Source organism: Nyctereutes procyonoides, unplaced genomic scaffold, assembly GCF_905146905.1.
Source record: "Nyctereutes procyonoides isolate TBG_1078 unplaced genomic scaffold, NYPRO_anot_genome, whole genome shotgun sequence".
Lineage (NCBI taxonomy): Eukaryota > Metazoa > Chordata > Mammalia > Carnivora > Canidae > Nyctereutes > Nyctereutes procyonoides.
This window is the reverse complement of record NW_026575126.1, coordinates 55,365,707-55,393,590: the sequence shown is the minus strand read 5'-3', so window position 1 is coordinate 55,393,590 and position 27,884 is coordinate 55,365,707. Positions and strand designations below refer to the sequence as shown.

Genomic DNA, 27,884 nt, shown 5'->3' with positions numbered 1-27,884 from the left:
TGGGTGCCAATAAAACTTTATTTATGGACACTGAAAAATTGAATCGTATGTAATTTCCACTAGTCACAGAAGAGTCTTCTGGTCTTTTTAGCCACTGAAAAGTGAAATAAAACATTCCTAGGTCTTGAGCAAAAACAGGATCTGGCCTGCGGGTCGCAGTTTGCTGTCCCCAACGCTCATCAATGTAGGTGCTTAGAACAGCACCCAGCACAATGTTGCTGAGTTAATATTGAACACCTGTGTGCTCAATACATGTTAGGTATTATCATGTCGGAAGGTGTGAGTATGGAAGTGGTGGAGAGCGGTGGTTGGCTTGTTGGGGAGGGGCAGGCCACTGGTGGGGGAGGAAGGGCCTGCCTGGAGGGGAAGAGAGGCTGAGGTGAGTTATCAGATGTTCCTTTGTGCCTTGGGCCACCTCTTAACCGGGGTGTCCCTGTGCTTGGGTAAGGGGCCTGGAGCACTGGCTTGACTGCCGAGGACATGGCCCCACCTCTGCTCCCAGAGTGAGGACCTCCCATCACACCCCCAGGCATCCCCGTACTCTGCCCCGTACACCCTCTGAGGACCTAGGGCCAGCTCCTTGCCTGAGGGCACAGAGGAGACCTGGCCCCAGTGTCACAAACTGAGAACAGCTGATTCACAGACAGCTCCAGCTCCAGGGCTGGTGCCTCTTCTGGCTTTGGCACTAGGCAATGGTTGTCCGCCCTTGATACTTTGGGTCATCCCCCTATGTCCCCACCCAGGCTGGAGGAGTGGGTGAAACTCCAGGCTTGGGGCTTTGGGGGAGTCTTTCTCTCTCAGGATCTGGTGATAGCTCTGTCAGGCTTCACTTCTGGCCTTTGTCCGGGCAAGCACCATTTCCTTGGCCCCCATCTCTCTCTGGAGCAGATGTGCGAGGGGTTTGGGCTTCCAAATCTTTCTCACCCTGGACAGCTGTGAAGGTTGCTGGGCAGGGTCCAATGGATCCCCTGCACACACCGAAGCCCTGTGTTGTTGTTCAAAGCAGACTTTTAGTCAATGTCTCTGAAGAGCCCAGAGGAGGTGCCAAGGGTCCCCCTCCATGTGCAGGAGACAGGGTCTAAGATCTCAGACCGTGGCTGGGGGTCCTAGCTACATTTCTCTTCACCTCCCAGCTTCAAGACTCAGCTGGTTCCTGGGTATCTGTGAGCTGGTCGGAGAAGGCCCTCTCCAAACGCAAGGTATTGTATCTGGGAGGTGGTGTGCCGGGCACCTGGGTCCCAGGGGCTGGCGGCAGGCGCAATGCGGAGGTGAAAGTGGGCAGGTCATCGTCTATATCAAGGCCCGGGTTGTCTTGGCCCTGAGGGCTGGGGGGAGCATGTCTCCGGGCCCACCACTCCTTGGCCTTCTGCCACTGGCGGCGGGTGATGATAGAGAGGGAGTCAATGAAGAAAACCTCGATGATCTCAATGACACAGACAACAGAGCAGCTCATCCACAGGCCCAGCTGGCCACCAAAGTTGGACAGAAGCATCTCGATCTGCAAGGGAAGTCAAGCCACATCATTAAGAGGGCCCCTCCTCCCAAGTTGGTCTCATGCAGGGACCCCGATTCCCAAGGGAGCCCCTGGCAAGTCTTGGCCTTGAATGGGTTTGGAGGAAGCAGTGGGTGGGCTTCCTGTTCCTCTTCCCCTGCCTACTCCGATCCCAGGCCTGGCTGGCCTATGGCGGCCCTACCGGCTCAGGTTGGATTGCCAGCATCTGACTCTGCTCCCTGAGGCTTGTCGGATGGGCACATTTGCAGACCCTGGACAGGTGCCAGAAGGAATATACTCACACTGTTGGCAGGGCTCTCCATGATGGATCTCTGGTTCAGGTCTTTGTAGAATATTAAGAGTTTGGCCAAGTCTGTCCTGCAGAAATTCCAACAGGCGGGGCCAAGGTGAGTCAGGCACCCTTGGGTTCTACCAAATGCCAGCCCTTCTGCCCAACCCCCAGCACAGCCCAAGCCCTGAGCTTCCTGGGGGTCCTGGAACCCAGCCCATGGGGCTCCGTCTGTACCCTAGACCACATCCCCAGCTTGGGTCTGGTTTTTCAGGTCACTCATTCCCCTCAAAACCATTTCCCACTCTCCAGACTAAGTCAGCCCACCCTGCTATATACTCCCCTAGCTCCCTGTTCTTTATTAAGCCCTGACATTGCGATTATTTGATTGCAATCTCAAATATGTACAGGAGACATGCAGGTAATGTAAATGAGTGAGGTAGGCTAGGTATAAGGAAATGATAATGACCATAATAACAGCCAGCATTTATTGGACACTTCCTGTGTTGCCACCAACCATTCCTTTTTTTTTTTTAAGATTTTATTTATTCATGATAGACACACAGAGAGAGAGAGAGAGAGAGGCAGAGACACAGGCAGAGGGAGAAGCAGAGGCAGAGGGAGAAGCAGGCTCTGTGCAAGGAGCCTGACGTGGAACTCGATCCTAGGACTCCAGGATCACCCTCTGGGCTGAAGGCAGGTGCTAAACCGCTAAGCCACCCAGGTATCCCCACCACCAACCATTCCAAGTGCCTTATGTGAATTACCTCGTTTAATATTCAAAACAACCCTATGTAGCTATGTTTTAATCATCCCCATTTTATAAATGTGGAAACCAAGACCCCAGTTGGTTAAGTTACTTATCCAAGAATGCACTGCTATTCAGACTTGGATAAATCTGGCTTCAAAGTCTATGCTGTAAGCCATTGTACTAAATTGCCTCCTGATAGAACTGCGGCAAGCTGGAAAGCCCATGCCTATGTCAAAGGGGCAGCTATTACTCAGCTCTTTCGTGCTATGCAAGAAGAGACGTTTGCTATTTCCAGAACTTCTGATCTTTTAAGGAAAGCCAGAAGTAACGGATCCCTTTTGTGGAGCTGCATTTGGTCTAGGGGTCACTGCCTTGCATGCGATGCTTGGTTTAATAGTTTGCAATTGCTTGGCCAAAGTCTATTTTAATGACTAGACCATAAGCACATTGGGGGCAGGGATCATGTCTGCTCGGTCATCATGGTACTCCCAGCACTGCACACAGCACCTGGCACCTAGGGGATATTCAATAAATACTGGAGGCTAGTCTGACCTCCACTGGGTGAGGCCCAATGCTGGGCTCTGTGGAGGTGGGAATGGCCCAGAGAGATGTGAGGTCCCATGGCAAGTCCCCCATCCTCTCTTACACCTTTGTCTCTGTCCCCTGGGGTCCCTGAACTCTGGCCTGGCTGATTTTGGCTAAAGCTCCCTTGGAAGTGAATTTTGATATGGACAATTTAAGTGAGATCAGAAGCTGCGGGGCTCAGAGGAGTATTTTTTTCCAACTTGGTCAAGATATATCAGGAAGCCATGAAACCAACTTCCTAGGCCATGACCAGTACTTTTTACAAAGCAAAACAGGATAGGAAATATCAGATCTCAGCCACAGGGATGTTCAAAGTCTTTGTCAACTGATACAGGCACTAATCATTTAGAATGGTGTCATGATCATTGGAATGGACGTAAACAGTTGATTTGGCTCTACTGGTTTGCAGTGTCTGAAGATCGGCCTAAATGCTTTGTAAATCATAAGGAAGGGCTGTTACATGAGACTTTTTATCTCATTTATATAATCAATGGAAAACCATTTTCATACTGTGGGTTATGGTCAAAACATTTGAGAACCCCAGGTCTAAATCAGGGCCTGGCTCCCAACACAAGTTCAATCAATATTTGTTGAATAAAGAAAGGAATACATGAAAAAGAGAGGGTATGGCAGTGAGGAAGCAGGTGAGGAGACTGGGGCCCATAGCCAGCCGAGGCAGAAGAAACAGGGCAAAGGTCCACTTACTTGTTGAGTTTTTTCTTTATTTGCTGGCCTTGGTCCCAAGTGAGAACAGGCAGCAACCATTTCTGCAATGGAGAAAGAAGGCATGACTTGGGGATGCCTAGCGAGGCCAGGGCCAGGCTGTGGGCCTCCTCTGTGGGCCTCAGCCCCCCACCTGGCCTCCCCTGTGCATCTCCCTGAGGCTGGAGGACACAGGTAGAGCTGAGGATGTGAGGGCAGAGACAGGCCAGGAGAACTTACCTCGGAAACCACAGACGGCCACTGTGCCAGACTGGTGGTCAGTGTCCACTCCTTGAAGCTAAGGGAGGAAGGGCACAGAGTGAGCATGGGCTGCCCGACCTGGCCCAGCCCGGTGTGTCCCATCCTCCCAGGCCCACTCACCTGCAGGCTTCCCGGCACACCGACTGGCAGCCCAGCTCTTCTCGGACAAAGGCCTGGTGTAGCTCGTAGTAGCAGTACACTGAGGGACAAGGCAGAGGGTGGTGTGAGCTGCAGGGCCACAGCGCCCTTCCTGGGAGTCACCAGTGGTGCCCCCAGGGTCTCTTTTGAATGATTTCTCCTCCCATTTTCTACAAACACTGGCTCTCTGGAAACAAATGCTGCTTTGCCATGTTGGGAGACACAGTGCTGTGGAGGTCAAGGACATCCGGCGGGGGGTCGGCAGCACTAGCTTGGAGTCTAGCTCTGTCACTCCCTGGCTGTGTGACTTTGGACAAGTTGCTTAACCGTTCTGAACCTCAGTTATCCGTTCTGTGAAAAGGGTACTGTCAACAGTTCTACCTCCTGGAGTTGACAGAGGTGGTCAACCTCTTAGCCCAGGCTGGGGTTCAGCGTTAGGTTCTCAAATCAGAAAGTAGAATTCAAGCCAGGCTTGAGGACAGGAGTGAAACTCTGCTTCACATCTCTACCACCACCTCCCTCCTGCAAAAGGCCACAGCACAGGCTGGTGCTGCGGCTGAGCTGACGCTCGCCCCTGGCTGGGTCTCACTTACTCCAGTTGGGGTGCTGCTGATAGTTGCAGTAGTTGGCTGCCGGAGGCAGGGGCTGGCTGTACTGGGCACACCCACATTTCTCCACCATCTTTGTCTGGAAGCACGAGTGAAGGCAGATCTGAAAGACGAAGCCCAAGGATTCCCTTAACCTCCTTGCACGTGGACGCCAAAGAGCTCCCCTCTCTACACAACCCGCATCCAGAGGATCAGCTTCCCACAGCCTTGGCAGACAGCATAGATGGGTCCCTCGTGGCACAGCTGATTGGGCCAGGGGTGGCCTTGACACCAAAGGGACCAAGGTAAAAAAGTTATGGAGAATTTCGGCTGAGTTGTAGAGAACAGGCTGTGCTGGGGCTGGACCCGGGCGATCCTTTCCCAATTGCATTGAGTGCTGACATGGGAGGAGGGGACATTGGAGCAGATGCCAAGAAACAGAGAGAAACATGGTCCCCAACTCTTCTGTTCTTAGGTCCAGTCCCTCAACACTGGATCCTTGGGCATCATAAGCCGCCACAATATCCACAAAGCTTGGGCACCTGGGAGGCTCAGTGGTTGAGCGTCTGCCTTTGGCTCAAGTTGTGATCCCAGGATCCTGGGATCGAGTCCTGCATCGGGCTCCCTGCAGGGAGCCTGTTTCTCCCTCTACCTATGTCTCTGCCTCTCTCTGTGTCTTTCACGAATAAGTAAATACGTAAAATCTTTAAAAAATATATCCACAAAGCTTATAGCATGAAAATTCATGGCAAGGGCTCCAAATCCCGGTTTGCCATGCCCCAGCTGTGTGACCTCAGTGACTTCCTTAACTTCTCTGATGTTCTGGTTTCGTCACCATTGAAATAAGTCTAACTGTACCTACTTCACGAGGTGGTTGTGAGCAGGAAATGAATTAATATCTGTAAGGTGTTTGAACATGGTAGCCTCTCACTAAATATTAACCAGGCGTGTCTTTCCAACGAACTGACCTTTTTTCTTTTCTCTTAGTCTTGAATTCAGTTTGATTGTATTTTTATTACAAGTGGACATTCTTTGACCAGCAGTCTCTTCTCACTTAGCGTCCCTACCACCTTCCAGCTCAGCTCTGATGTAAGCTATAGAGGACTCAGGGTGTAGGAACACCTGCTCGTTTTACTCTGCTGGGGTGATTTTCATGAACTCTGAGCATCCCCGTAGGAGGGGAACTGCAGACTCCCAGAATGTAAGAGAAGGCATAAGGGGATGGCTCTAAAGGGTTGAACACTCAAATGCTTTCAGGGGTCAATGATACAGGTAGTGCACTAGGGGCTGGTGGGGACTACAGTGAATGAGAACACACGCGTCTTTTAATGGGGCAACTCCACCCACTGTTTATACTGCAGGCATATGGGCCCCCATGTTGCCAGACCTTGTTTTTTAAGAGAGGCTGGAAATCTAGGTTTTTATATGAAAGTCCCTGACTTTTAAACGGCCACCTCGGCCAGAAAAACTAGGTGTGCAGGCTGGAAGGAGCCGGGGAGCTGCCAGTTGGCAGCCCCTGATCCAATCCTCCCCGTGATTGCTGAGGATGACATCACTGGCCCAAGGACATCAGCTAGCGAGGGGCAGGAAGAGGCCCAGAAGCCAGGATCCCGACCGCTCAGCGCATGCCTCTCCCAGACTGCTTCTCTCCCGTCCCTCACTTGCCAAGGCCTATTTAGGGAAGCAGGCCTGTCTCGGCTGTACATTGTGTTCCACCCAAACCTCAATCAATTCGGCTCTCGTTACAGACAGGCTGCAGAAGATTACAAGCCGCTGGCATTGTTTGTTCTTGAGGTCTTTGGATGAACCCCAGGAATCATCACCAGAGTTCCTGGTCCCAGACACACCCCAGCCTCCAGATAGCTGTCTCCTGGGTCCAGGCCACAGCCCAGGGCTGAGGGCCCCCTCCGCCCATACCTGGAGGGAGTATGCAGCGTTGTAGATATTACTGATCGGCACGTCACTCCCATCCTCCGTGCACTGGCTGTAGGGTTCGCTCAGCTTGAAGGACTCCGTCTGAAATCACAGCAGCACACATTCAGCCCTATCTTGCCCCAGGATCCAGATGGGGACACCCCTGGTAGCTGAGCACTTCGTCATTTAGCAAATATTTACTGAGCACCTACCAGATGCCTGGTACTCTTCTAGGCACTGGAGACTCAACAATGATCAGTATGGACAAGCTCCCTGCTCTCATGCTTACTTTCTAGTGGGGTAGACGGACAATCAAGAGGCAAAGAAATGCATCCGATAAGTGGATAATTAGGGCCAGTGATCAGTGAAACTGGGAAGAGGGACTGGAGGGCTTCGGGGGAGGGGTACAGTCTTTCCAAGAGTGATCAGGGCAGGTGTCTTTGAGAAAGGGTCATGTTGGCTCAACAAGGAATGGCAAGAAAGAACCGGATTTGCTCAGACGTGGAGGAAGGGGGTAAGGCAAAAGAAGCAGCAAAGGCTGGCGTGGGGAAGGGCCAGGGTGGCTGGAAGGCAGCACGAGAAGGATGGAGCCAGAGAGGGAGGCCAAAACCAAATTGTGGCAGACTCCATGCTGCGAAATCTGGATTTGGATTTTGAAATGGTTGTAAGCCTTTGGAGAATCCACTGGGAGAGGGCAGGAGGGGAAAAAAGATAAGCAGTGGCTGTGTGCTTCATGAGATCCTCCTTCCAGGGAAGGACCCATTTCCTACCCTCTTGTATTTTGGTCCCAGAAGTTGACTTGGGAAAATTGACTTTCTTGGAGAGGGCCAAGGAATGCCCAATAGAGTAGAATGATGATACCCTGATCAGAGGAGGTGAGAGAATCATAACTCATAGTTCAAAAACCTTCTGAAATAATGTTTCATTGTGGGGATCCCTGGGTGGCGCAGCGGTTTGGCGCCTGCCTTTGGCTCAGGGCGCGATCCTGGAGACCCGGGATCGAATCCCATATCAGGCTCCCGGTGCATGGAGCCTGCTTCTCCCTCTGCCTATGTCTCTGCCTCTCTCTCTCTCTCTCTGTGACTATCATAAATAAATAAAAATTAAAAAAAAATAATGTTTCATTGTGGTATACTACGTTTGGCTCTGGTTACTATTTGTCACTGCAAATAAACAATCCAGACAAGCCAATTAAAAAAAAAAAAAAAAGAATGGGGCACCTGAGTGGCTCAGTGGTTGAGCATCTGCCTTTGGCTCAGGGTGTGATCCTAGGGTCCTGGGATTGAGGCCCACATAAGGCTCCCCACAGGGAGAAGCCACCTGCTTCTCCCTCTGTCTATGTCTCTGTCTCTCCATGAATACATAAATAAAACCTTTAAAAAATATAAAAATACATTTTAAAAAAGTATAATGTCTCCTAAGGGATATGATAACTGAATATAAATTGTGACCAGTTTATAGCCAGTTTCCTTGGGGGGGGTTGTATTGTTTTGTTTTGTTTTTGTTTTTTCCTGAGAGTGGGAGAAAAGGGGAAATCGATGGCAGATTTGTGGGAGGAAGAAAATCTTTTTTTTTCCTTGAAGAGTGGCTAGATAGACAGAAAGAGGATGGGGGTTGGGGGGAGGGTGGAATCAAGATGTTTGACCCAGGTAGAAAATGTAGCCAACTCAAGTAGCTGTAATCTCCTTCTGTTTGTATTGTAATCCATCTGCTCTCCATTAGTCTCCCCCAATTAACTGCAGGGACCTTGAGGGCAATGAACAGAGCCCATTTTAAAACATTTAAACAGAAGCAAAGGGAAAAGTAACCACGTGGTCTCCTCTCTTCCCTAGGAGAGGAGCAGATCTGATCCCAGATACACAGACAGAGAGACAGGCAGACAGACATATCGGTACTCATACACTCCCTTTGCCCTGCAATCTCCCCTTCTCGCTAACAATAAAGAGTAAGTATCTTTCTGCATCAGTACAGAATAAACAGACTTACTCCATTCCTCCAATAGCGGGGTGGCTAACAGATTCAGGGTGTCTAGAACATGCCACGGCTGGCTGGGCCTTGGTGTACAAAGATGCTAACAGTGGCTTCTGTGGAGGGCACTTCAACTCAATGCCACCCTCTAAGCTTCCCCCAGGGGCTGGATGCCAGGACCCTGAGATCATGACCTGAGCCAAAGTCAGATGCTTACCTGACTGGGCCACCCAGGCACCCCTCAGCTCACTATTTAAAGGTATGAACTCTGCCAGGGAAAAGCCCAGGCAGCAGAATGATGCCCTAGATGGAATTATGGGTGGTTTAACTCTCCTTTTGCTTTCGTTCTGTTTTTATATTGTAATAAATTATAAAATTTATTTGTGTATGGCAAAGTTGATACTTTGAATCAATGGAGGAACAAAAGAATTCCTCAATATATGAAGTGAGGACTACTGTTAACTCTTTGGAGGAAGTAGAGAATTCTATCTCAACTTCACATCCTGCAGAAAAAACATTCTAGTGAATTAAAGTATTAATTGAAATAATAAAATAACTGGAAGGTAACTCAGCTCAGTATCTGATCTCAAGGAAGGAAAATCCTCAATAAGCATAATGACTAAAGAAAACAAAGATTTCGACTATGTAAACATCTGAGGTATTTGCATGTAAAACAGTAGCATAAAGAAAACGAAAAGGAAAGCACAAACCGGGAAAGATATTTGTAATACATATGGCAAATAACTAGTACTCTTTATGCTCTTTATGTATGGAAGAGATCAATGTCTCAGAAAGGAGGAAGGTGTCACCAACGCCAAGAAAAATTTTCCTAACCTCTCTTTTAGCTTCAAACTTAATTTTCCTTTCCTTCACATCTCTTTTCCTAAAAATAAAAAGTAGAGTAGCAGCCAATATTTTTGGAACACTTACTACATACGAAGCACTGTTCCAAGTGCTTCACATGAGTCTACTCATTGAATTCTCATCAGCCCATAAAGTCACATTATTATTATCATCCCCATTTCACAGATGAGGTAACTGAGACATTGAGATTATACAACCAAAGTACAAACCTGGGCACTTAATCCCTGTTATGCATATGCTTGCGAAAAGAGGCGTGCTTGTGTTTATAGATTTAAAAAATGCACAATAGGGTTTGCAATGACAATGAAGTCTCCCCTCTCTCCAAGATCTGGCTCCACACCACCCTGGGTGAGTTGTCTACCCTTGTCCACTTCCTCATCTCCCATTCATGACCAGCTCAACATACTTTGGTTTCTGTTCCGCTCCTTCCACGGAAAACTGCTCTGGCAAAGAATACTGGTGATCTCCTGGTGCCAAACCCAGAGAGCACCTTTTGTCCTTTATCTTGATTGACCTCTCAGCTACATTTGGCACTTTTGGCTCACACCTTCCTTGAAACCCTCTTCTTTGATTTATCTGACACCAAGTTCTTCCTGGCTTCTACTCCTCATTCTCTGCCTCTATTTCTCCATTTTCCTCCTGCTCAGCCCTTACATATTTGCATTCTGTCTCAGGTCTTGGGTGATGGCATTTACTTCCAAGTCTAAAATTATGCTAGATGCCCACCCCTCCACCCCCACCTCTGTTTTTCTCCTGAGCTCCAGGTTCATAGCATCTCTGGACCTTCTCACCTGGATTTCCCAAAGGCACAACAGCTTAGGTATGTCCCAAACTGAAGTGGTCATCTTCCCCCACAAACTTATCCCTCCTCTTGCATTCCCTAATTCTGAGCCTGGCACCTCTGTCCACCCCACTATCCCAAGCCAAAACCTAAATATCAATCTAATTTCCCTTTCAGTGAAGCCTTTCCTCATTGACCTTGGATGTCAAGCCCTGTTGCTTCCATGCTGGAGTATCTCTCAAATCCATTCACTTATGCTCATCCCCCCAGCCATGGCTTCAGCTAGGAGCCTCATCATTTCTTTCTGGGATTACTGTAAATATGCTGCCTCAAGTATCTTGATTATTCATCTTGGCTACTTTATCATGACTATGCTTCAGCCAAAGAGATTTCTTTCTTTCCTTTTTTTTTTTAAAGATTTTATTTATTTATTCATGAGAGACACACACAGAGAGAGAGGCAGAGATGTAAGCAGAAGAAGAAACAGGCTCCCTGTGGGGAGTCTGATGTGGATTTGATTCCAGGACCCTGAGATCACGACCTGAGCCAAAGGCAGATACTCAACCATTGAGCCACCCAGGCGGCCCCCAGACAGCAATTTCTCAGAAAGTTTTACTGCTTGGTTTAAAATCCTTCCTGTGACCCCTTCTTAATTGCTTTGCCCTTCGTTTGGACAAAACTATTTGCCTGACACTTGTCTTTCAAGACTCTATCACTAGGAAGCCTTCACCAACAGCTGCTCTCTGGGCTCCCAACCATCTGTCCATCCATCCATACATCCATCTGTCCATCCAACGTTATTTGCTGAGCATCTACTATGTCCTAAGAACTGAGTCTGGAAACAAGACAGAGAATGTCTCTGTTCCCATGGGGCTGGGAACTGTGTTGCAAAGCTGTGTTGTCTTAAAGATAAGACCTTTAAAGGCAGGTGCTCTGTTGTATTCATTTCTGAATTTCCAGTGCTTTGGACACACGGTCCCTCACTGAATGAAGAAAAATGTTTTAACCAATTGACTGTGTCTACCAGCTTCACATGTCTGTCTAGAAAAAAAATAAACAAATAACAAATAAAGAAGAAGGAAGGAAGTCTAGTTTGTTTGGACTTATTCTTAGTGACCCCACGCTGACCTCTTATAATCCCGAAGATTACCTTTTGTTGTTCCAAATGCTCATAAATCAAAAAGAGAGCTGACTGACCCTGCTCTGTTGCTTTGGTTCTATATGTCTTAAGTTAGGTGTAGCAGAAAACCCACCCAGGTCTTTGTTTACCCACAACTGTTAAAGAAAACATTTTCTTTCTTAACAAGGTGGTGGGTATTTCTAAGCTCAGAGAAGGAAATCAGAGGGTAGAAGAGTAGAAGTCCTGAGTTCTTGCACTTGTCCAACCTCTTGATCCTCACCTCCAGGCCTGCAGACACTGTGAGGGCCTGAAGGGATGGAGAGGGCAAAAAGAGAGGTCATAAAAGTTTTTAAAGGATATAGGATGTACTGCAACTCCTGAATCATTATTCAGGCTGCAAATAAAACTGCACGGGAAATGTTGGGTGAAAACATTCACTATTCCTATTTGGGAGTTTTGCAATTCTGGGGACTAGAAGAATCAATTACCTCGAGCCTTAAGCGATACCCTAAAGTTTTTCCAAGTCATGGTCTCATAGCTTGGGGCTCAAGGTTATTTGTGGGGGGGGGGAGGAACAATCCATATCCACACAGTCCAAGTTGGTACAGGACACTTCTCATGTTGCAACAAATGTCGCACTTTGGAACATGTCTCCCGAGAGCACCCGGGTTCCAGGGAACCATCCTGGTTGTTTCTCTTGTCCAGGATTGTCCATTTGATGGGGCACTGGAGCCACAGATTTCCTCTGGAATGGCACCGTGTCAGTTCATCATCTAGGCTGTTTCAACTTAAATATTGCCTCCTTAAGAAAGCACTCCTTGAACTCCCCACTTCCCCCCATTAAAAAAAGTAGGTGAGCCATCCCCCTGATACGTTCTCGTGCATCCTGCATTTCTCCTTGCTAGCACTGATGATGATTATAATTAATCATTTGTGCAATTTTTTGGCAGATTCTAAGCTCTGACCGGACAGCAACAGAGTCTCACACTTTGATATGGTCCCAGTGTCCATCACGTAAAGGTGCTCAGATAATGCTTGTTGAATGGATAAATAATGGATGGATATACTCCCAGTGCTCACTATATCACTTTATAACCCCAAACGAAGCCATCATTTATGGCTGTACTAAAGTTTTTGTCATTCTAGGGGTGCCTGGGTGGCTTTGTTGGTTGAGTGTCTGCTCAGGTCGTGATCTCCAGGTCTCGGGATCAAGTCCCACATCAGGCTTCCTGCTCAGCAGGGAGTCTGCTTCTCTCTCTCTCCCTCTCTCTCTTTCTCTTTTCCTCTACCCCAATCCACTGGTTGTTCTCTCTCAAATACATAACTAAAATCTTTTTTAAAAATTTAAAAATAAAGCTTTTGTCATTCTAGCTTTGCTTTTGCTTAGGAAGACACACTGCTTCTCCTCTCCTGTTGAACCACTCAACTTTCTAAAGCTGAGGTTCCTGAGTTTTCTGCCTCTTGGAATAATCACCAGAGTTTAGTAAAAACACAGATCTTGGACACATCTCTCAGAGATTCTGATTCAACGTATCTTAGTCCGATGATCAGTCAGATTTGGAAACCACTGCTCTGGAGGACAGATTTGCAAGGAATGAAGACAAAAGGTGGAGAGTTACTGGCATAAAAAGACCTCAGTCCTGCAAACAAGAAGATTGCCTAAGTAGTGGAGTGGCTGGGGGCGCACTCCTCCTCACCTTGCCCTTCTTCCATTGGGCATAGTTGACTCAGGGAGTGGACATCTGCAGAGATGTGCTTCTGTTGACAGGTATGAGTGTTTTTGGCACCCAGTGAGGTCAGAGAAGGTCAAAGAGTTGAGGGAGAATAGTTCTTGATAAATGAGGTGAAATTGGTGGAGGTATGATTGGCTAAATAGAGCTCCGATGGCCCAGTGACTTCCCATTAGCCATTAAGGAGTGGTTTATATGCTTCAGAGATCTTTCAGGTGGCCCAGAAAGAAAGGTGTTAATCTGCTCTATTAAAAAAAAAAAAAAGGACACCTTGGTGGCTCAGTGGTTGAGCATCTGCCTTCAGCCCAGGGCATGATCCCAGAGTCCTGGGATCAAGTCCCATGTCGGGCTCCCTGTGTGGAACCTGCTTCTCCCTCTGCCTGTGTCTCTCTGTCTCTCTCTGTGTGTCGCTCACGAATAAATAAATAAGATCCTAAAAAAAATAATATTTTTTTAAAAATCTGCTCTATTTCCATTAGTGACAAATATAGTTAGTGTCTGATGCACAGGTTCCATAAGTGCTAGTTAGTGTCTGTCTTTGCAACAAGCGAGGTTACTTCAATTCTTTCCCAAAACGCCATCCTGTGTCCTCGCTTGTCCATAGAGAAGATACAGAGACAGCCTTTGGCATAACTGCTGGAATGACCATTGCAGGGACTATTAGCAAACACAGGACGATGCTTCCTTTTGAAACCAACACACTTTTCCATAAGCTGTACCTTATTGTTTATCCTTGAAAAAAAAAAAAAAAGAGCTGTTCTCCTAGCCACCCCTACAGGAATCAGAATATTCTCTTACCAGGTGCATCCCTATGGAGGTGGCCATGGCAGTCTCGATCTCTGTTCCCACGTCCTCGATGAAGGGATATTCGTCCTGCCGATGGACAATCACCTTAGCCCCGGTGGAGGACACCAGGAAGGGGTTGTATTCCTCTTCGTTTATGTACAAGATGACCTGCAGCCCTGGGAGGATACATGGCTACTGTGGTCAAAGGCTCGTTAAACACTCCCTGGTGGTAGCCTACCTCTTCCGCTGCTTTGGGAATCTCAAAACCAAGACATGGGCATTTCCAACAAGCAAAAGATGGACAGGGCTAGACTGAGAGCTTTGTGGAGAAGGGGATGGGGTGATGGTACCTGACTTGCTCACTGCCGTGTGCCCCAAAACTGCATCACAGCCACAGTTCTGCTGAGCAATAACTACTACCTTGCCCCAGACATGCATCTCCACGTGGTCCTTTGAGATGGGGAGCTCTGCAGAGCATCCAAAGGGACATGCAGTGCTGTGGCTGCTAAAACCCTAATAGAAAAGCACTAATGCTATATTTGATCACTGGTCTAACTCCTCTCCACACTCCAGCTCCTACCCCTGCATGGTGTTCTGCATCCAGCAGCCAGAAGGACCTTTGAAAATTGGATCTCAGGGACACCTGGGTGGCACAGTCGGTTGAGCATCCGACTCTTGGTTTTGGCTCAGGTCGTGATCTCAAGGTCATGAGATAGAGCCCTGTGTCGGGGTCTGAACTCAGCATGGCATCTGTTTGAGACTCTCTCCCTCTGCCCCTCTGCCTCTCTCTCTCAAATAAATAAATAAATAAATCTTTTTTAAAAATAAGAAGTATAATAAAATTGGAAATCAGATCAGGTCACTCCCTTGCCTAAAGCCTTTCAATGGCATCTCATTGGATACATGGGAATTCCATGGAATAAAATCCATCAACCTATGGCTGTCACATCTACAATGATGCAGCCTTGCCTACATTTCCCGTCCTCATTCCCTTCCCTGCGCTCTCAAGAAGCTCCAGGCACCCTGGACATCTTTCTGTTTCTACAGCACATTGAATTCATTTCCTTCCAGGATTTTCGTACTTGTTAAGTGCCCCAAATGCTCTTCTGTGGACCTTACTTTGGATCTTCTCACCCCTAACTAACTCTTCTCAAAGACACTTCATTTGAAAGAAAACCCCCATCCTGACTCCAGCACCCCCTTCCCCTTCACTACTTGACTTTCCTCATAGCCCTATTAGGATTTATAAGCAGAAAATGTCTACGTGTTTGTTCATTCATTTGTTATCTGTCCCTGAATTCAAGCTCCCTGGAAGCAGAGATGGCATCTGTTGACCTCAGTATCTCTGACACCTGAAAGAGGACCTGGCATGCAGCAGGTACTCAATAAATGTTTGGTGAATGAGCAAATGAGCAGGGCCAATATGGATTGAAAGAAGAAAATTTTGAGAGTTCATTCTGACTTCTTCCATTTGCAAATAAAGGAACCAGAGCACAGAGCAGGCAAGTGATTTGCTCAAGGTCACACAGCACATATGTAGCAGAACCTCATCTGCATATCAAATCATGTTCAATTTGCTGAGGACTGCAAAAATTCCTCTTGTGGGTAAGCCAGGCCCATCTGTTCCTGCCTTCCAGTAGCTGAACAGTGGTAGTAGGAGTACTGGAGGTCATAATGGTACTTTTTTTTTAAGAGTTTTATTCATTCATTCACTCTCACACAGAGAGAGAGGTGGAGACACAGGCAGAGGGAGGAGCAGGCTCCATGCAGGGACCCCGATGTGGGACTCGATCCCGGGACTCCAAGATCATGCCCTGGGCCAAAGGCAGGCGCCAAACCGCTGAGCCACCCAGGGATCCCCTCATAATGGTATTATTAGTAGTGGTGGTGGTAGCCTTAGTAACTACTAGCATTTATGATGTGTTTCATGTGTGTTGAGGACTGAATTGTGTTTTCCTCCCTCTAAATTCATATATTGAAATCCTACCCCATAATGTGGCAGTATTGGAGACAGGGCCTTTAGAGAGGTAATTAAGGTTAAGTGAAGTCATGAGGTGAGCCTCGATCCCATAGGACTGGTGTCCTTAGGAGAATAGGAGATACCAGAGCTCGTTTTCTCTCTCTTTCACTCTCTGCCTCCCACAGAGGAAAGCCCAGGTGAGGACATGGCAGGAAGGCAGCCATCTGCAAGCCAGGAAGAAAGGTCTCACCACAAACCAAATTCACCAGCATCTTGACCCTGGGCCCCTCACCTCCAGAACAGAACAGAAATATCAGTTTTTTAGGCTACTCAGTCTGTGATATTTTGTTACACAGCCTGAGCAGACTGATACAGTGTGTGCCAGGACTTACTCTAAGCACAATACATATATTAAGTCCCCTCAGTAACCTTATAGCAGACATATGATTATGATTCCCACTTTGTAGATGAAATGCAGTAACTTGCATGGGGTCACACAGTGAGTGGCAGAGCAGGGTTCGGGCTCCAGAATGTGTTATCTTAACCAAGATAAAGGTATGTTTGCCTTCCTTGAACTTCTGGGTTCAAGTCCACCTGAAAGCTGCCTGCCCTGCATTACTCATTCCAGCTACAAGCATAAAGCAGAGTGATTTTCCAGTGATGTCACTGTTGCTCTCTCCCAAAAGTGAAGAGGAGATGTCCACAAGGAAAACAGGCACCAAAAAAAGGAGCTAACACGAATGCTGATGGAAACACTGCAGTCAAAGGGGAAGTGGTGTCCCTGGTTGCTGGCCAGGTGGAGAGATCCCACATTTCTGGAAGGCTGGAGCGCCCCAACTGTCCTGCTGCCAGCATGCTCCCTGTTGGTGCGGGCTTCCTTACCATATTCACTGCCCCCCATGGACGTGCTGAGGATAGTCTCATTCTCTCTGTTGTTGAACGTGTAGCAATTCCCATACATTGGATGGTGGAAAAGCGTGAAGTTCCTATGAGGAAGAATACAGGTCAGAAGGAACTTTGGTAGCAACTCCCCTCGTGCCCCTGAGCCTGATGGCTGGATGGGCAGTGCTTATGGGGCTAAGTCTCTTTTATGGACAATAGACATTAGACATGACTTACTTTCTCCACCTCTCGTTTGATAAACCACAAAGCCCTTCCTCACCCAGGCTGACACACACTGATGAAGGCCTATTCTCTGCTTTGTTCCCTCTCTTAATCCTCTCATCTGTCTCCTCCCAACATGTTACTCCTTCTGCCATATGTCTGCCCCAAATTCTTCTACTTGTGAATTTCTTGGCCAGCATGTGATATTTTTCCATCCCAATACAAGGAAATGATCCCCTGAGAAGGAATGCATCACATGTGTCCTTATACTGACTTTAGAACCCAACCCTCAGGCAGACATGATTCCAATCACTCAGCTTCATAAGGACCAATATCCCTACTTATATATAGGGATATATATATATATATATATATATATATATATATATAGGGCTTAGTATTTAAAAATAATGAAATAAGCCTTTTGGAGAGGCAGAACACTCTAGAATGTCCTTTCACTGCTCAGTCACCACCAGGGCCCTGAGGGTTAACTTACTTAAAGGCAGAAAGGTTTGAGGGATCACCCATCTGTACATAGACCTTTCTTCCTCTCTTTCCCACCTTCCCTTCCTTCCTTCATTCCTTCCTCTGTGCTAGGTCAGTGGTTCTCCATCATCAGTGTGCATGATGGCATGATGGTAGCATGCAAGGTTATAGACATACCATCAACACTCTGTTTTTATGAATAATTTATTCTATGGATACTTTGACTCTATGCCATCTCTATCTTCCTCACTGACTCTAGAGCCTAGTTCCCATGTAAGCTGTTTTCCAAAGGGCAGGGTCAATGAGAAGAGCATCTTTTGCTCACAAGCCCACCAACTGAGCTGCAGCTGCAGGCAAGGGGCTTGGAGCTCCAAGCCCCTCAGTCCTAGGGAGCTAAGACACCACAATCCCCTCCTCACCTGGCATCGCAAGACACCCCGTCAAAGAGGCAAGTGACCAGCAGCTCCTCAGCAGAGTAGCTCATGTTGATTTTCTTCTCCAGGGGGACCTGGGCCATGATATTCATGTAGTGCAACTTGTACCACTCCTGGATGGCATTGACCCCCGAGCTGAAGGTGTAGAGGGTACAGTGGGATGTGTCATTTGAACACTGTGAATAAGACAAGACAGCAGGCTGAAGCCATTGGCACTACCACTGGCTTTCAGAAGGATGGTAAGGAAGAGGAACTGGGACTCTAGACCAGACACTCAGGGGGGACAGTAGAGACATCTGAAGCAAGGATGGGCTTCCTCTTACTTCCAGGGGCTGAGAGAGATCAGCCTCAAGGACCAAGAAGGGGCTGAGAGTAGGACGGAGTCTCACTGTCACAACTCCCTATGACTGCTCACCAGTTAAGAAGAAAAACCAGTTTCTTTAGCATCTCCAGATATCCAGATTATGGCTGATTATGGCTACTGACTTACTACACACCTCTAGCCATTTCCTATTGGCTCAGCAGTCGAGAAATCTGGATGCTTGCCCAGACTCCAACATGATTTCTCTGCAGGATCTTGGCCAAAGCATTATGGCTCCATTATCTCACCTACCAAATGTTGGCTAGAATGCCCATCCTTCCCAACCTCACAGAGTAGTTGGGAGGACTAGCATTTAAAATATATAATAATGAGAGCCTTATAGGGAGACTGACGTATGTGCCAGACGTTCTCATCACACAGTTTGGAAACTCTCAAACGGACATCGAAGGATTGATTTTGCTCTTGAGGATTACGGAGCAGGTATCTCATGAAAACAGCCAGGAAAGGTCTCAACGATTAAGAAAAGGTCATTTTTTCAGAATTTGTAATTGGTGCTCTGAGGTCCCACAATTAGCAAGCTGGGTATAAGACATAGAAGCGGTATCTCATCCTACAGAATTGTCTGGGGCATGGAGAGGTAGGGTGATTGAATGACTTTGCCCAGGACACTAATGGAATTCGATTTTGGTGAATGGCTGCTTCTTCAGAGCCACTCAAATGGGACCAGAAAGGAGAGATGAAAAGCCAGGCTCTAGCACCTCACAAAGGCAAGTGCTGAAGGGGACATCAGGTATTTCTGCTATTTCTTATCTATTTTATCCCTTCAGGGTCTGCATCCTAATTTTGCTTTGGTGGAACGTCCTTTCCTCTGTTGGATACAGTCTGATGAGACTGTCCACCATGATGCCTCACCCTCCGTTAGCCTTTAGATGATCAAAGCTTGACCAAGACAGGATTTGAATCGCCTTTATGGATGGAATAGTAAAAAGCCTGAAAATAGTTGAAGTTTATTTAATCCAGCAGCCGTATGTGAAATGACTTTCCACCATTTCTTTCTACCTAGATCCCCAATCTTCCCTAATTTCTGTCCTTTGAGAGGTCTCTGTGAGCTTCTGGTCCCTTTCTAAGCCATTTTTTTTTCCTGCTGAGTATTACCCAAGTCAGTTTTAGTTACCTGTAGAAAATTCACCCTTAACTGGGTATATTTCTTTGGGTGGGACCAGAGGGCCAATGACAAAGCAGAAACTTTCCTGGACCTACCCTCTGCAGCCCATCCCATGCCCCCAGCTGTGAGGACATGCATCTCACCAGTTGGAATCCCACCACCTCCTTAGATGCGTGGACGTGCATGGCATCCGATGCCTTGTGGATGATGCGCCCGCTGAATTTCCGCTTCCGCCCTGTGAGGAAGTCCCTGGCCTGGCTGGTCTCATCCTGACTGAAAACCATCAGTGGGACCAGTCTGAGGAATTTGGGCCGTGTGCCCTCCCAAGCCGAGCTCCAGGACTCTGCCTCTCGACGTTTTCGAGATGTATTCTCCGGAAAGCCATACAGAGTCTTTAAGGCCACTCTGGTCTCCTGTTCCAAGTCAGCTAGAAGGTCCCGCACCACACTGTACCTGCCAAGGTGGGAAGGAGTCAGGGGAAGGGGAAGCTGGCCCTTCTCCCCCTCTGCTTCCGTCAGGGGGTTCAGCCTTGAGCCCACTTCTCCCCTGCCTGCTTGGCCAAGGAGACTAAGCCCCATCCAAAGTGACTATTGGCTTAATAAATGGTGACAGGCTCCTGTGTGACCCTTGTGTGACTTCTCATGGCTTCATTTCTGCCACTACCATCTGCTTGCTCTCGGGGTGTGTTGGTGAGTTTGCCCCAACCAGCATTTCTGGAGTGGTGACTGTCAGGTGCCTCCCATAAACCAGCCACAGTGAGGACAATTACAATGCAGACAATAGCTGCTAACTGGAAGTCTGTCCAGGGGACAGGCTCCGTCTCCACCAAGCACACTTGTCCCTGCCCGCTGATTCCCCTTGAATCAGTGCTGGGAGGGAAGATGTATAATTGTCACCTTGACAACCCCTAAGAACACAAAAGAATAATACAGGTGACTGTATGAAGCATAACACCATCTTTAACTTTTCATAATACAAGTAGTCCTTATCTCCCTCCTAGCTGCTCCCCCCCCCCCCCGCCCCTTGCTCTGTGACCAGGTGACATAGCACGGTGGCTGAGTGTATAAATTCCAGAGCCAAACTACCTGGGGTCCAGTTCCCCATCCTGGTTCTGGATTTGTGACCCCAGAAAAATCATCTCAGCCTTTCGTGTCTCAGTTTTCTCATCTGTGAAATGGGATCATTACCAAGATTCAATGCGTTTATCCTGTGTCTGTGTGTGTATAAATATTCACTATTGATTTTTATCAGTGCAATTATATTTGTTAATATTTCACTTCTCGGGACGCCTGGGTGGCTCAGCAGTTGGGTGTCTGCCTTTGGCTCAGGGCGTGATCTGGAGTGCCGGGATCAAATCCCGCATCGGGCTATCTGCGGGGAGCCTGCTTCTCCCTCTCCTTGTGTCTCTGCCTGTCTCTGTGTGTCTCTCATGAATGAATAAATAGATTCTTAAAAAATAATAATAATAATATTTCACTTCTCCACTGTAACTCAGTTCTACTAGGACAAAGACTGTTGGGTTGTTTGGTCCTATGCCCCAGACTCTAGCACACTGCCTGATGACTTGTAGGTGCTGAGTAAATTGTTGTGGAATAAGCGATGGATGAAGAGAGGGAGGGAGGGACAGAAAGACTCTGAGATGAAGAATGAGTCAAAGGACTCAGGCGGAGAATGAGTCTTAGACCTGATTCCGATTTTGACCAGTTGGTTTCCTTTGATTATCTTCCTCCCCTGCTCCTCCCTAATCCCCACACCCACACCTGCTCAGACGAATTCGGCTGGATTCTGACCTGCCTCACAGATCAGTTTTCAATAATCCCAAGCAGGACTCCAGTGACCCATTTAGAACAGGCCCTTGGCAGACAATAGGGCAGCACGGAGGGCTGATCCTGCCCAGAGCCCAGTGATCTCAATTAGTGGGGCTGGGTTCACTCAGATGAGGGTTTGGGGCAGCTGAGATTCTTCCGGAAGTCAGCTGGGTGTCACTTCTGAGTCAGCCTCCAGCTCACATTTCGGGGAGAGTGAGGATGTAAGCCTACAGAGCTCAGGGGAAATGGCTAAGCTGGGTTGAGCATGCCCGTGCCTGTGTGTGTGCGTGCACACGTGCCCAGGCTGGGGGGCGGCCCTAGCGCATCCCAGGCCCAACCTCCAAGTGCAACTGACCCTCCGCCTCCCCCTCCTATCTGTCCTGAGCTAGTCCAACCTCAGAAACGGCTGATAGACAGGAAACTTGGTACAGATTTAACACCTGGGAGAGAGAGTTTACCAAGATTGGCATCGAATTCAGGTTTGTCATAAGCATGTGTGTGGGCTGGCGCGGGCCACCGTGGAGAGGGCCTTGGGCCTCTGCCCAGCCCCCACAGCCTAGCCCTGCTCCTGCCTCTTACTTGTAAGGGTTGATGTTGCAGATGGTGACAGCAGGAAAATCCAGCTTCTGGAAGTGGACTTTGATGGAGACAGAGACGGTGTAGAAGGAGGCCACGAGGAGCGCACACTGCCAGAAGATAAGGGCCACGGCAGTGAGCGTGAACAGAATCCAGAGCAGGCGACGCAGGCGGCCACGGGACACCACGATGCGGCGACAGCCGTGCGTGTTGGTGTTCAGGCAGTACCACCGCATTAGCTCTTTGATCGTAGGCGCCTGGGGCCCCCTCACCGGCAGATTCTTCTTGATTTTGGCTTTGATCTTCTCTCCAGGAGCCATGGCGAGGAGGGGACACAGAGGGGCAAGCAAGCTGGAGGGGTGGAGAGGCAAAGCAGGTGAGCTCACAGCCCCCCACCGACCAGCTGGCCTTTTCCTGGAGGCCAGACTCTGGGAGACACCAGCCCATGTGCCCTCGGAGGCCACCCGCCTTTTTCCCTCTGGGGGCTGGATAGTCCACATTCTGAGGTCCCCGCCCCTTTTGCGGGATATTTGGTGTTTCGGCCTTGGCAGCTGCCAAAGGGCTGCCTCCCCCTCTTGCAGCCCCCATGCCCAGCCTTGTGGGGGCGCAGGGTGCGGTTTCACCTGTGAATCACTGGACAGCTTTGAGGAGCCTTTCCTCTGGGTGCCTGGAGCAGGAGCCCTCTGCACGTCGGCCTCTATACCACTCTTACCACGCTCCCCCATATTTAGAGCAGGAGGCCTATACCTTATGGCTTCCTTCAGCCTGCTCCCTTGGGGCAGCATTCCTATCACACTTGCCCACCCTGGCACCTAGCTCAGTGTCTGGCACTGAGCAAGTGCCCTGCAAATCTTTTCCAGCAGATATAATCTACCAAGAGAATTTCTTGGTAGCCAACTTAGATGCTGTTTGGTCACTCTTGCCATGTTTTCTAGGCTTTTCTGCCTCTGCTTTTCCTGCAAGTAGAGTTTCTGTTTCATTTCTGTTTAACTTCTCTTTACAGTCAAGCATTCAGTGTTTCTAGAGCACCTTCTAAACAATAGTCCACAACTATGGGCCACTTAATATTTGCCAGGCACTGTGCCATATCTCGATGATTCTAAGATATCACTAACTAAGGGAATACACTTTGATTAAATAACAGCTTTGTTTGGGGAAAGTGTTGGAAAGCAAATGACCACATTCATCAGTGTACACGATGCATTTCAATCGCAGACACTTTACAACATGGAACAACATTCTTTCTAGAGATGAACTAATAGGGGACCCTCGGGTGGCTCAGTGGTTGAGCATCTGCCTTCGGCTCAGGGTGTGATCCCGGGGTCCTGGGATCGAGTCCAACATCAGGTTCCCTGCGGGGATCCTGCTTCTCCCTCTGCCTATGTCTTTGCCTCTCTCTGTGTCTCTCATGAATAAATAAAATCTTTTTTTAAAAAAAGAAATGAACTAATATGTGTATATTGTATATTATATATATTGTATATATATAGAGAGAGTCATGATTATAATATATAAACTCTCACTAGTCTCATAAATATATACAGTCTCTCTCTATATATATATACATATAATCTACATCTACTTCATTTTGTGTTTCAACAACCACTACTATTAACTTCATATTATAGAGGAGGAGAATGAGCTCAGAGAGGTAGAGTAGTTCATGCAAGACCACACCGCTAGTAAGTGGAGGAACTGGATTGGAATCTTTTTTTTTAAGATTTTATTTATTCATAGAGACAGACAGAGAGAGAGAGAGAGAGAGAGAGAAAGAGAGAGAGGCAGAGACACAGGTAGAGGGAGAAGCAGGCTCCATGCAGGGAGCCTGACGTGGGACTCGATCCCAGGTCTCCAGGATCACAACCCCAGCCCAAGGCGGCGCTAAACCACTGAGCCACTGGGGCTGCCCGGATTAGAATCTTTTAACCTTCACCACTGTGGTATATGCTTTTCAGAGGCCTGGTGTGCTGGGTGCTGTCCCTTCCCCAAGGAAGAAGGAAAGAGAAGGGATCCTGAGCTATTTAATTTCCAAACTCTGGAGAGTCAATGTAACCACCCCGCAACAATATTGTGCCCTGGTAAGGGGGGAGGGGAAGTATATGGAAACTCTGCCTCCTATGTTACCATTAGTGACAGAGGCAAAGTAGAGAATACCTTAATCTGGAGTAGGATAGACAGGGTGGTCCCCATGTCCCAGAAGGCCTATGTCTGGGACAAGGACTTTAGTTGGCCCCATCAAGTTCTTCAGGCAGGATTCTGGACCTCAGGAGTTACTTTTTCTCCACTCTGACCCCAAATTGTCCAAATTGGGGGTATTGTCCAAATTAGGGAGCTGGGGCAAAGGTGGGAGGCTTTCAAGGTTATGATGTTAATGGGTTTCAAGTTTATGATGTAAAGGAAATAAGAGTGCTGGGGGTGGAGGGACCAGTGAGATGTCCAGAGTCGGCCACCTCCCTCTGACAGCACCCCCTCCCAGGTGCATATGACCTTACTGGGATGGAGGGAACCTCAACTCTCAAAATTATGCTGTTAGCTGCTTGGCAAGAAGAATGTAACTTACTTTGTTTTGTCATTGAAAATATTTCTCATCCCTACCTCTTCTCTCAGTACAATCCAAAAGCAAAAAAAGTTAACAAGTTTGTTTGTTTGTTTTAAAAACCTGGGTCCAGGGGATCCCTGGGTGGCGCAGCAGTCTGGCGCCTGCCTTTGGCCCAGGGCGCGATCCTGGAGACCCGGGATCGAATCCCACATCGGGCTCCCGGTGCATGGAGCCTGCTTCTCCCTCTGCCTGTGTCTCTGCGCCTCTCTCTCTCTCTCTCTCTCTCTCTCTCTCTCTGTGACTATCATAAATAAAAATAATAATAATAATAATAATAAACCTCTAAAAAAAAAACTCTTTAAAAAAAAAAAAAACCTGGGTCCAGGGACACACCCGGGTTGCTCTGTTGCTTAAACCTCGTACTTCGGCTCAGGTCCTGAGCCTCACCTGGGGCTCCACACTCAGCGTGAAGTCTACTTGTCCCTCTGTCCTCTCCCCACTTGTGTTCTCTCTCAAATAAATAAATAAAATCTTTTTTAAAATATTAAAAAAAAAAAAAAACACTCACCCTGGGTCCAGGTTCAATTTCCTGTCAAATAAAACTGCAACCCAGGGAAGGTTTTCTCCTCTGGGTAATGTTCAGAATCACAGATTCTGGACACTCCTGTCTTTAAGTCCTCACTGAAGACAATCCCTGGGGTCCCTGTGCCCCATCAGGTCCTTCTCCAGGACTGACCTCGGCCCCACTGGATCAGCCACAGATGTCACTGAAGACAGAAGTGAAAGAAGCTAAACCGTCTTGCTCATCACAAAACAGATAAATGTTCACACAAACAAGTGTGTCAACTTCAAAGCAAAGCAAGGTTGTGGTTACTACTAGGTTGTGCTGCTTGATTAAACATGATGCCTTTGAGGAAGAACCCATTGCTGACACAGAGCTCTCACTCTTTAAAGTACTTTACAGGGCAGCCCTGGTGGCTTAGCGGGTTAGCGCCTGCCTTCAGCCCGGGGTGTGATCCTGAAGACCCCGGATCGAGTCCACGTCAGGCTCCCTGCATGGAGCCTGCTTCTCCCTCTACCTGTGTCTCTGCCTCTCTCTCTATCTCTCTGTTTCTAATGAATAAATAAATAAAATGTTTTTAAAAATATATAAAAAAATAAAGTACTTTACAGGTATTAACTCATTTCATTTCCACAATAGACTTCTGAGGTAGGCATCCTCATTCCCCCCATTCATTGTATACAAATGAAATGGAGACCCTGATGGGACACCTGGGTGGCTCAGTGGCTGAGCATCTGCCTTTGGTTCAGGTCATGATCCCAGGGTCCTAGGATAGAGTCCCACATCAGGCTCCCTGCAGGGAGCCTGCTTCTCCCTCTGCCTATGTCTTGGCCTCTTTCTCTGTGTCTTTCAAAAATAAATAAATAAAATCTGAAAGAAAGAAGAAAGAAAGAAAGAAAGAAAGAAAGAAAGAAAGAAAGAAAGAAAGGAAGGAAGAAAGAAAGAAAGAGGGACGCCCAGGTGGCTCAGTGGTTGAGTGTCTGCCTTTGGCTCAGGACATGATCCCAGAGTTCCAGGATCGAGTCCCATGTTGGGCTCCTGCGAGGAGCCTGCTTCTCCTTCTGCCTCTGTCTCTGTCTCTCTCTGTGTCTCTCATGAAGAAAGAAAAAGAATGAAAGAAAGAAAGAAAGAAAGAAAGAAAGAAAGAAGGAAAGAAAGAAAGAAAGAAAGAAAGAAAGAAAGAAAGAAAGAAAGAGAGACCCTGAAAAGTTGAGTAGTTTGTCCAAGGTCACACTAGAAAGTGGCTGAGCTGGGATTTGAACTCAGGAGTCCACACTCAACTACTAGCTGTGCTACTCCTCAGATAGTAATAATGACAATAATAGCAAGAGCGGCAATAATAGCGGCTATCGTTTATTGAGCCCTTTCTACTCCCAGCCTCCCCACGCAGCTCTTTTTTACACATTACCTTGCTTAACGCTCACTCTAATTATATGAGGTACTAGTACTGTGCCCATTTCACAGGGGAGGAAACTGAGGTGCAGAGTAATCGGCCCAAAGCCACACAGCAAGATTCAAAGGAGTTTTTTCAAATTGCAGGGATGCTCAGGGCAGCGACTCCCCCCTGCGCCCCGCGGGCTTACCCCCGACCTCACCTGGCTTCCAAGCATCAGGCTCTGGGCGCGGGACCGAGCCTACCCCGCCCCCGCCCCCGACTCCGCCGCCCCGGCCCGCCCCGCACAGGGCGACCGCAGCCGTGCTGGGGCAGAAGCCCGTGTGCGGAATCCAGCGCGACTCAAGTGTTTGCTTCTTTCTGCAACCACAGTCACCCCAGAGAAGGCATTCCGGAGGGAAAGGGGAACAGCCGTGGTCAAGCGTCACCGAGGCCCCGGACCGGGGCTGCGCAGCTGCTGGGCGGAGAGACCAGGCGAGGCGCTGCCCCCGACCCTGTTCCCGAGTCGCCCAGACACGCCTGTCGCCCAGCTCCGCGTCCCGGGGAGCTGCCTGGACCGGCACGGACTGGGGAGGCGCCCCAGCATCCCACTCCGGAGGCAGCCCGGGCTGATGCCCGCTCCGCCACCCACCGCGCCGACGCCGCCCGAGAAGCCGCGGCCCCGCGGCCGCCCCGGTGCCTGGCGCCCCCCACCCGTGCGACCCGGCCTGGCTAGGCTCACCTGGCTCGGTCCCGTGCGCGCGATCCGCGTGCGCTGCGTCCTGCCGCCCCGCCAGCGAGAGCATCCCGCCGCCGCCGCCGCCGCAGCCTCTGGCTCTTGTGGGCCGGACCTGGGCCCCGCCCCTGGAACCCCGCCCCCCGGGCCTCCCCCACCTGCCCAGGTGTGCTCCGCCGGGGGCTCGGGACGCGCCGGCCGCGACTCCGCAGCGCCCCCTGCTGTACCCTGAGGCCGCACTGCGCCGCGGTGCGTCCGGCGCTGCGCCCCGCCGGGGCCACCGAGCGCCCTGCATTCCCGCACCTTCCACTGGCACTTCACAGCGCCTCCTGCCGCCCTGTTACTGCCCGGCACTGCTCCAGTTGGGCGACCTTGAACCCCAGCGCTAGGAGAAATCCCAGGGAGCCTCTGACGCCGCCGCCGCCGGGCTGCCTCCAGACCTGGGTCATGAAGCCGCTCCAGGGCCCACCTGCGCCTGGCTGTGGGTAGCAGGGGCCTTGCAGCCAGGCTGCTTATCCTTTGGTCTCCTCAGTTGCCTTTTTTTCTTTTTTTTTTTTTTTAAGATTTTATTTATCTATTCATGAGAGACAGAGAAAGAGAGAGAGGCAGAGGCACAGGCAGAGGCAGAGAGAGAAGCAGGCTCCATGCAGGGAGCCGGACGTGGGACTCAATCCCGGGTCTCCAGGATCACACTCTGGGCTGAAGGCGGCGCTAAACCGCTGAGCCACCCGGGCTGCCCTCAGTTGCCTTTTTATAGCGACTCACACAGATAGCTGTAAGAAAGGAGCTTAGAAAATTGCAACTGGAAGGAACCATGGAGATACCTCTCGGTCACAGCCGAGAGGGAAGAAA

At 48.9% G+C, this 27,884-nt stretch overlaps 1 protein-coding gene across 2 annotated transcripts; it reads right to left on the bottom strand.

Annotated features, from left to right (window-relative positions):
- SCNN1G (sodium channel epithelial 1 subunit gamma) lies at positions 1-27,103 on the bottom strand. Of its 2 annotated transcripts, none has more exons than XM_055341286.1 (13): positions 27,039-27,103; positions 21,827-22,174; positions 19,583-19,892; positions 17,938-18,128; positions 16,811-16,914; positions 13,981-14,144; positions 6,723-6,821; positions 4,812-4,929; positions 4,201-4,279; positions 4,060-4,117; positions 3,823-3,884; positions 1,795-1,870; positions 1-1,498 (listed from the first exon to the last, which is right to left on the bottom strand). In XM_055341286.1, the coding sequence occupies exons 2-13, from the start codon at positions 22,141-22,143 to the stop codon at positions 1,136-1,138; spliced, it is 1,941 nt and encodes a 646-aa protein (XP_055197261.1). In that variant the 5' UTR covers positions 22,144-22,174; positions 27,039-27,103; the 3' UTR covers positions 1-1,135. The 2 variants fall into 2 exon arrangements, with proteins under 2 accessions (XP_055197261.1, XP_055197260.1); XM_055341285.1 differs by lacking the exon at positions 27,039-27,103 and adding an exon at positions 24,931-24,978.
- Positions 27,104-27,884: the final 781 nt, after the last annotated feature.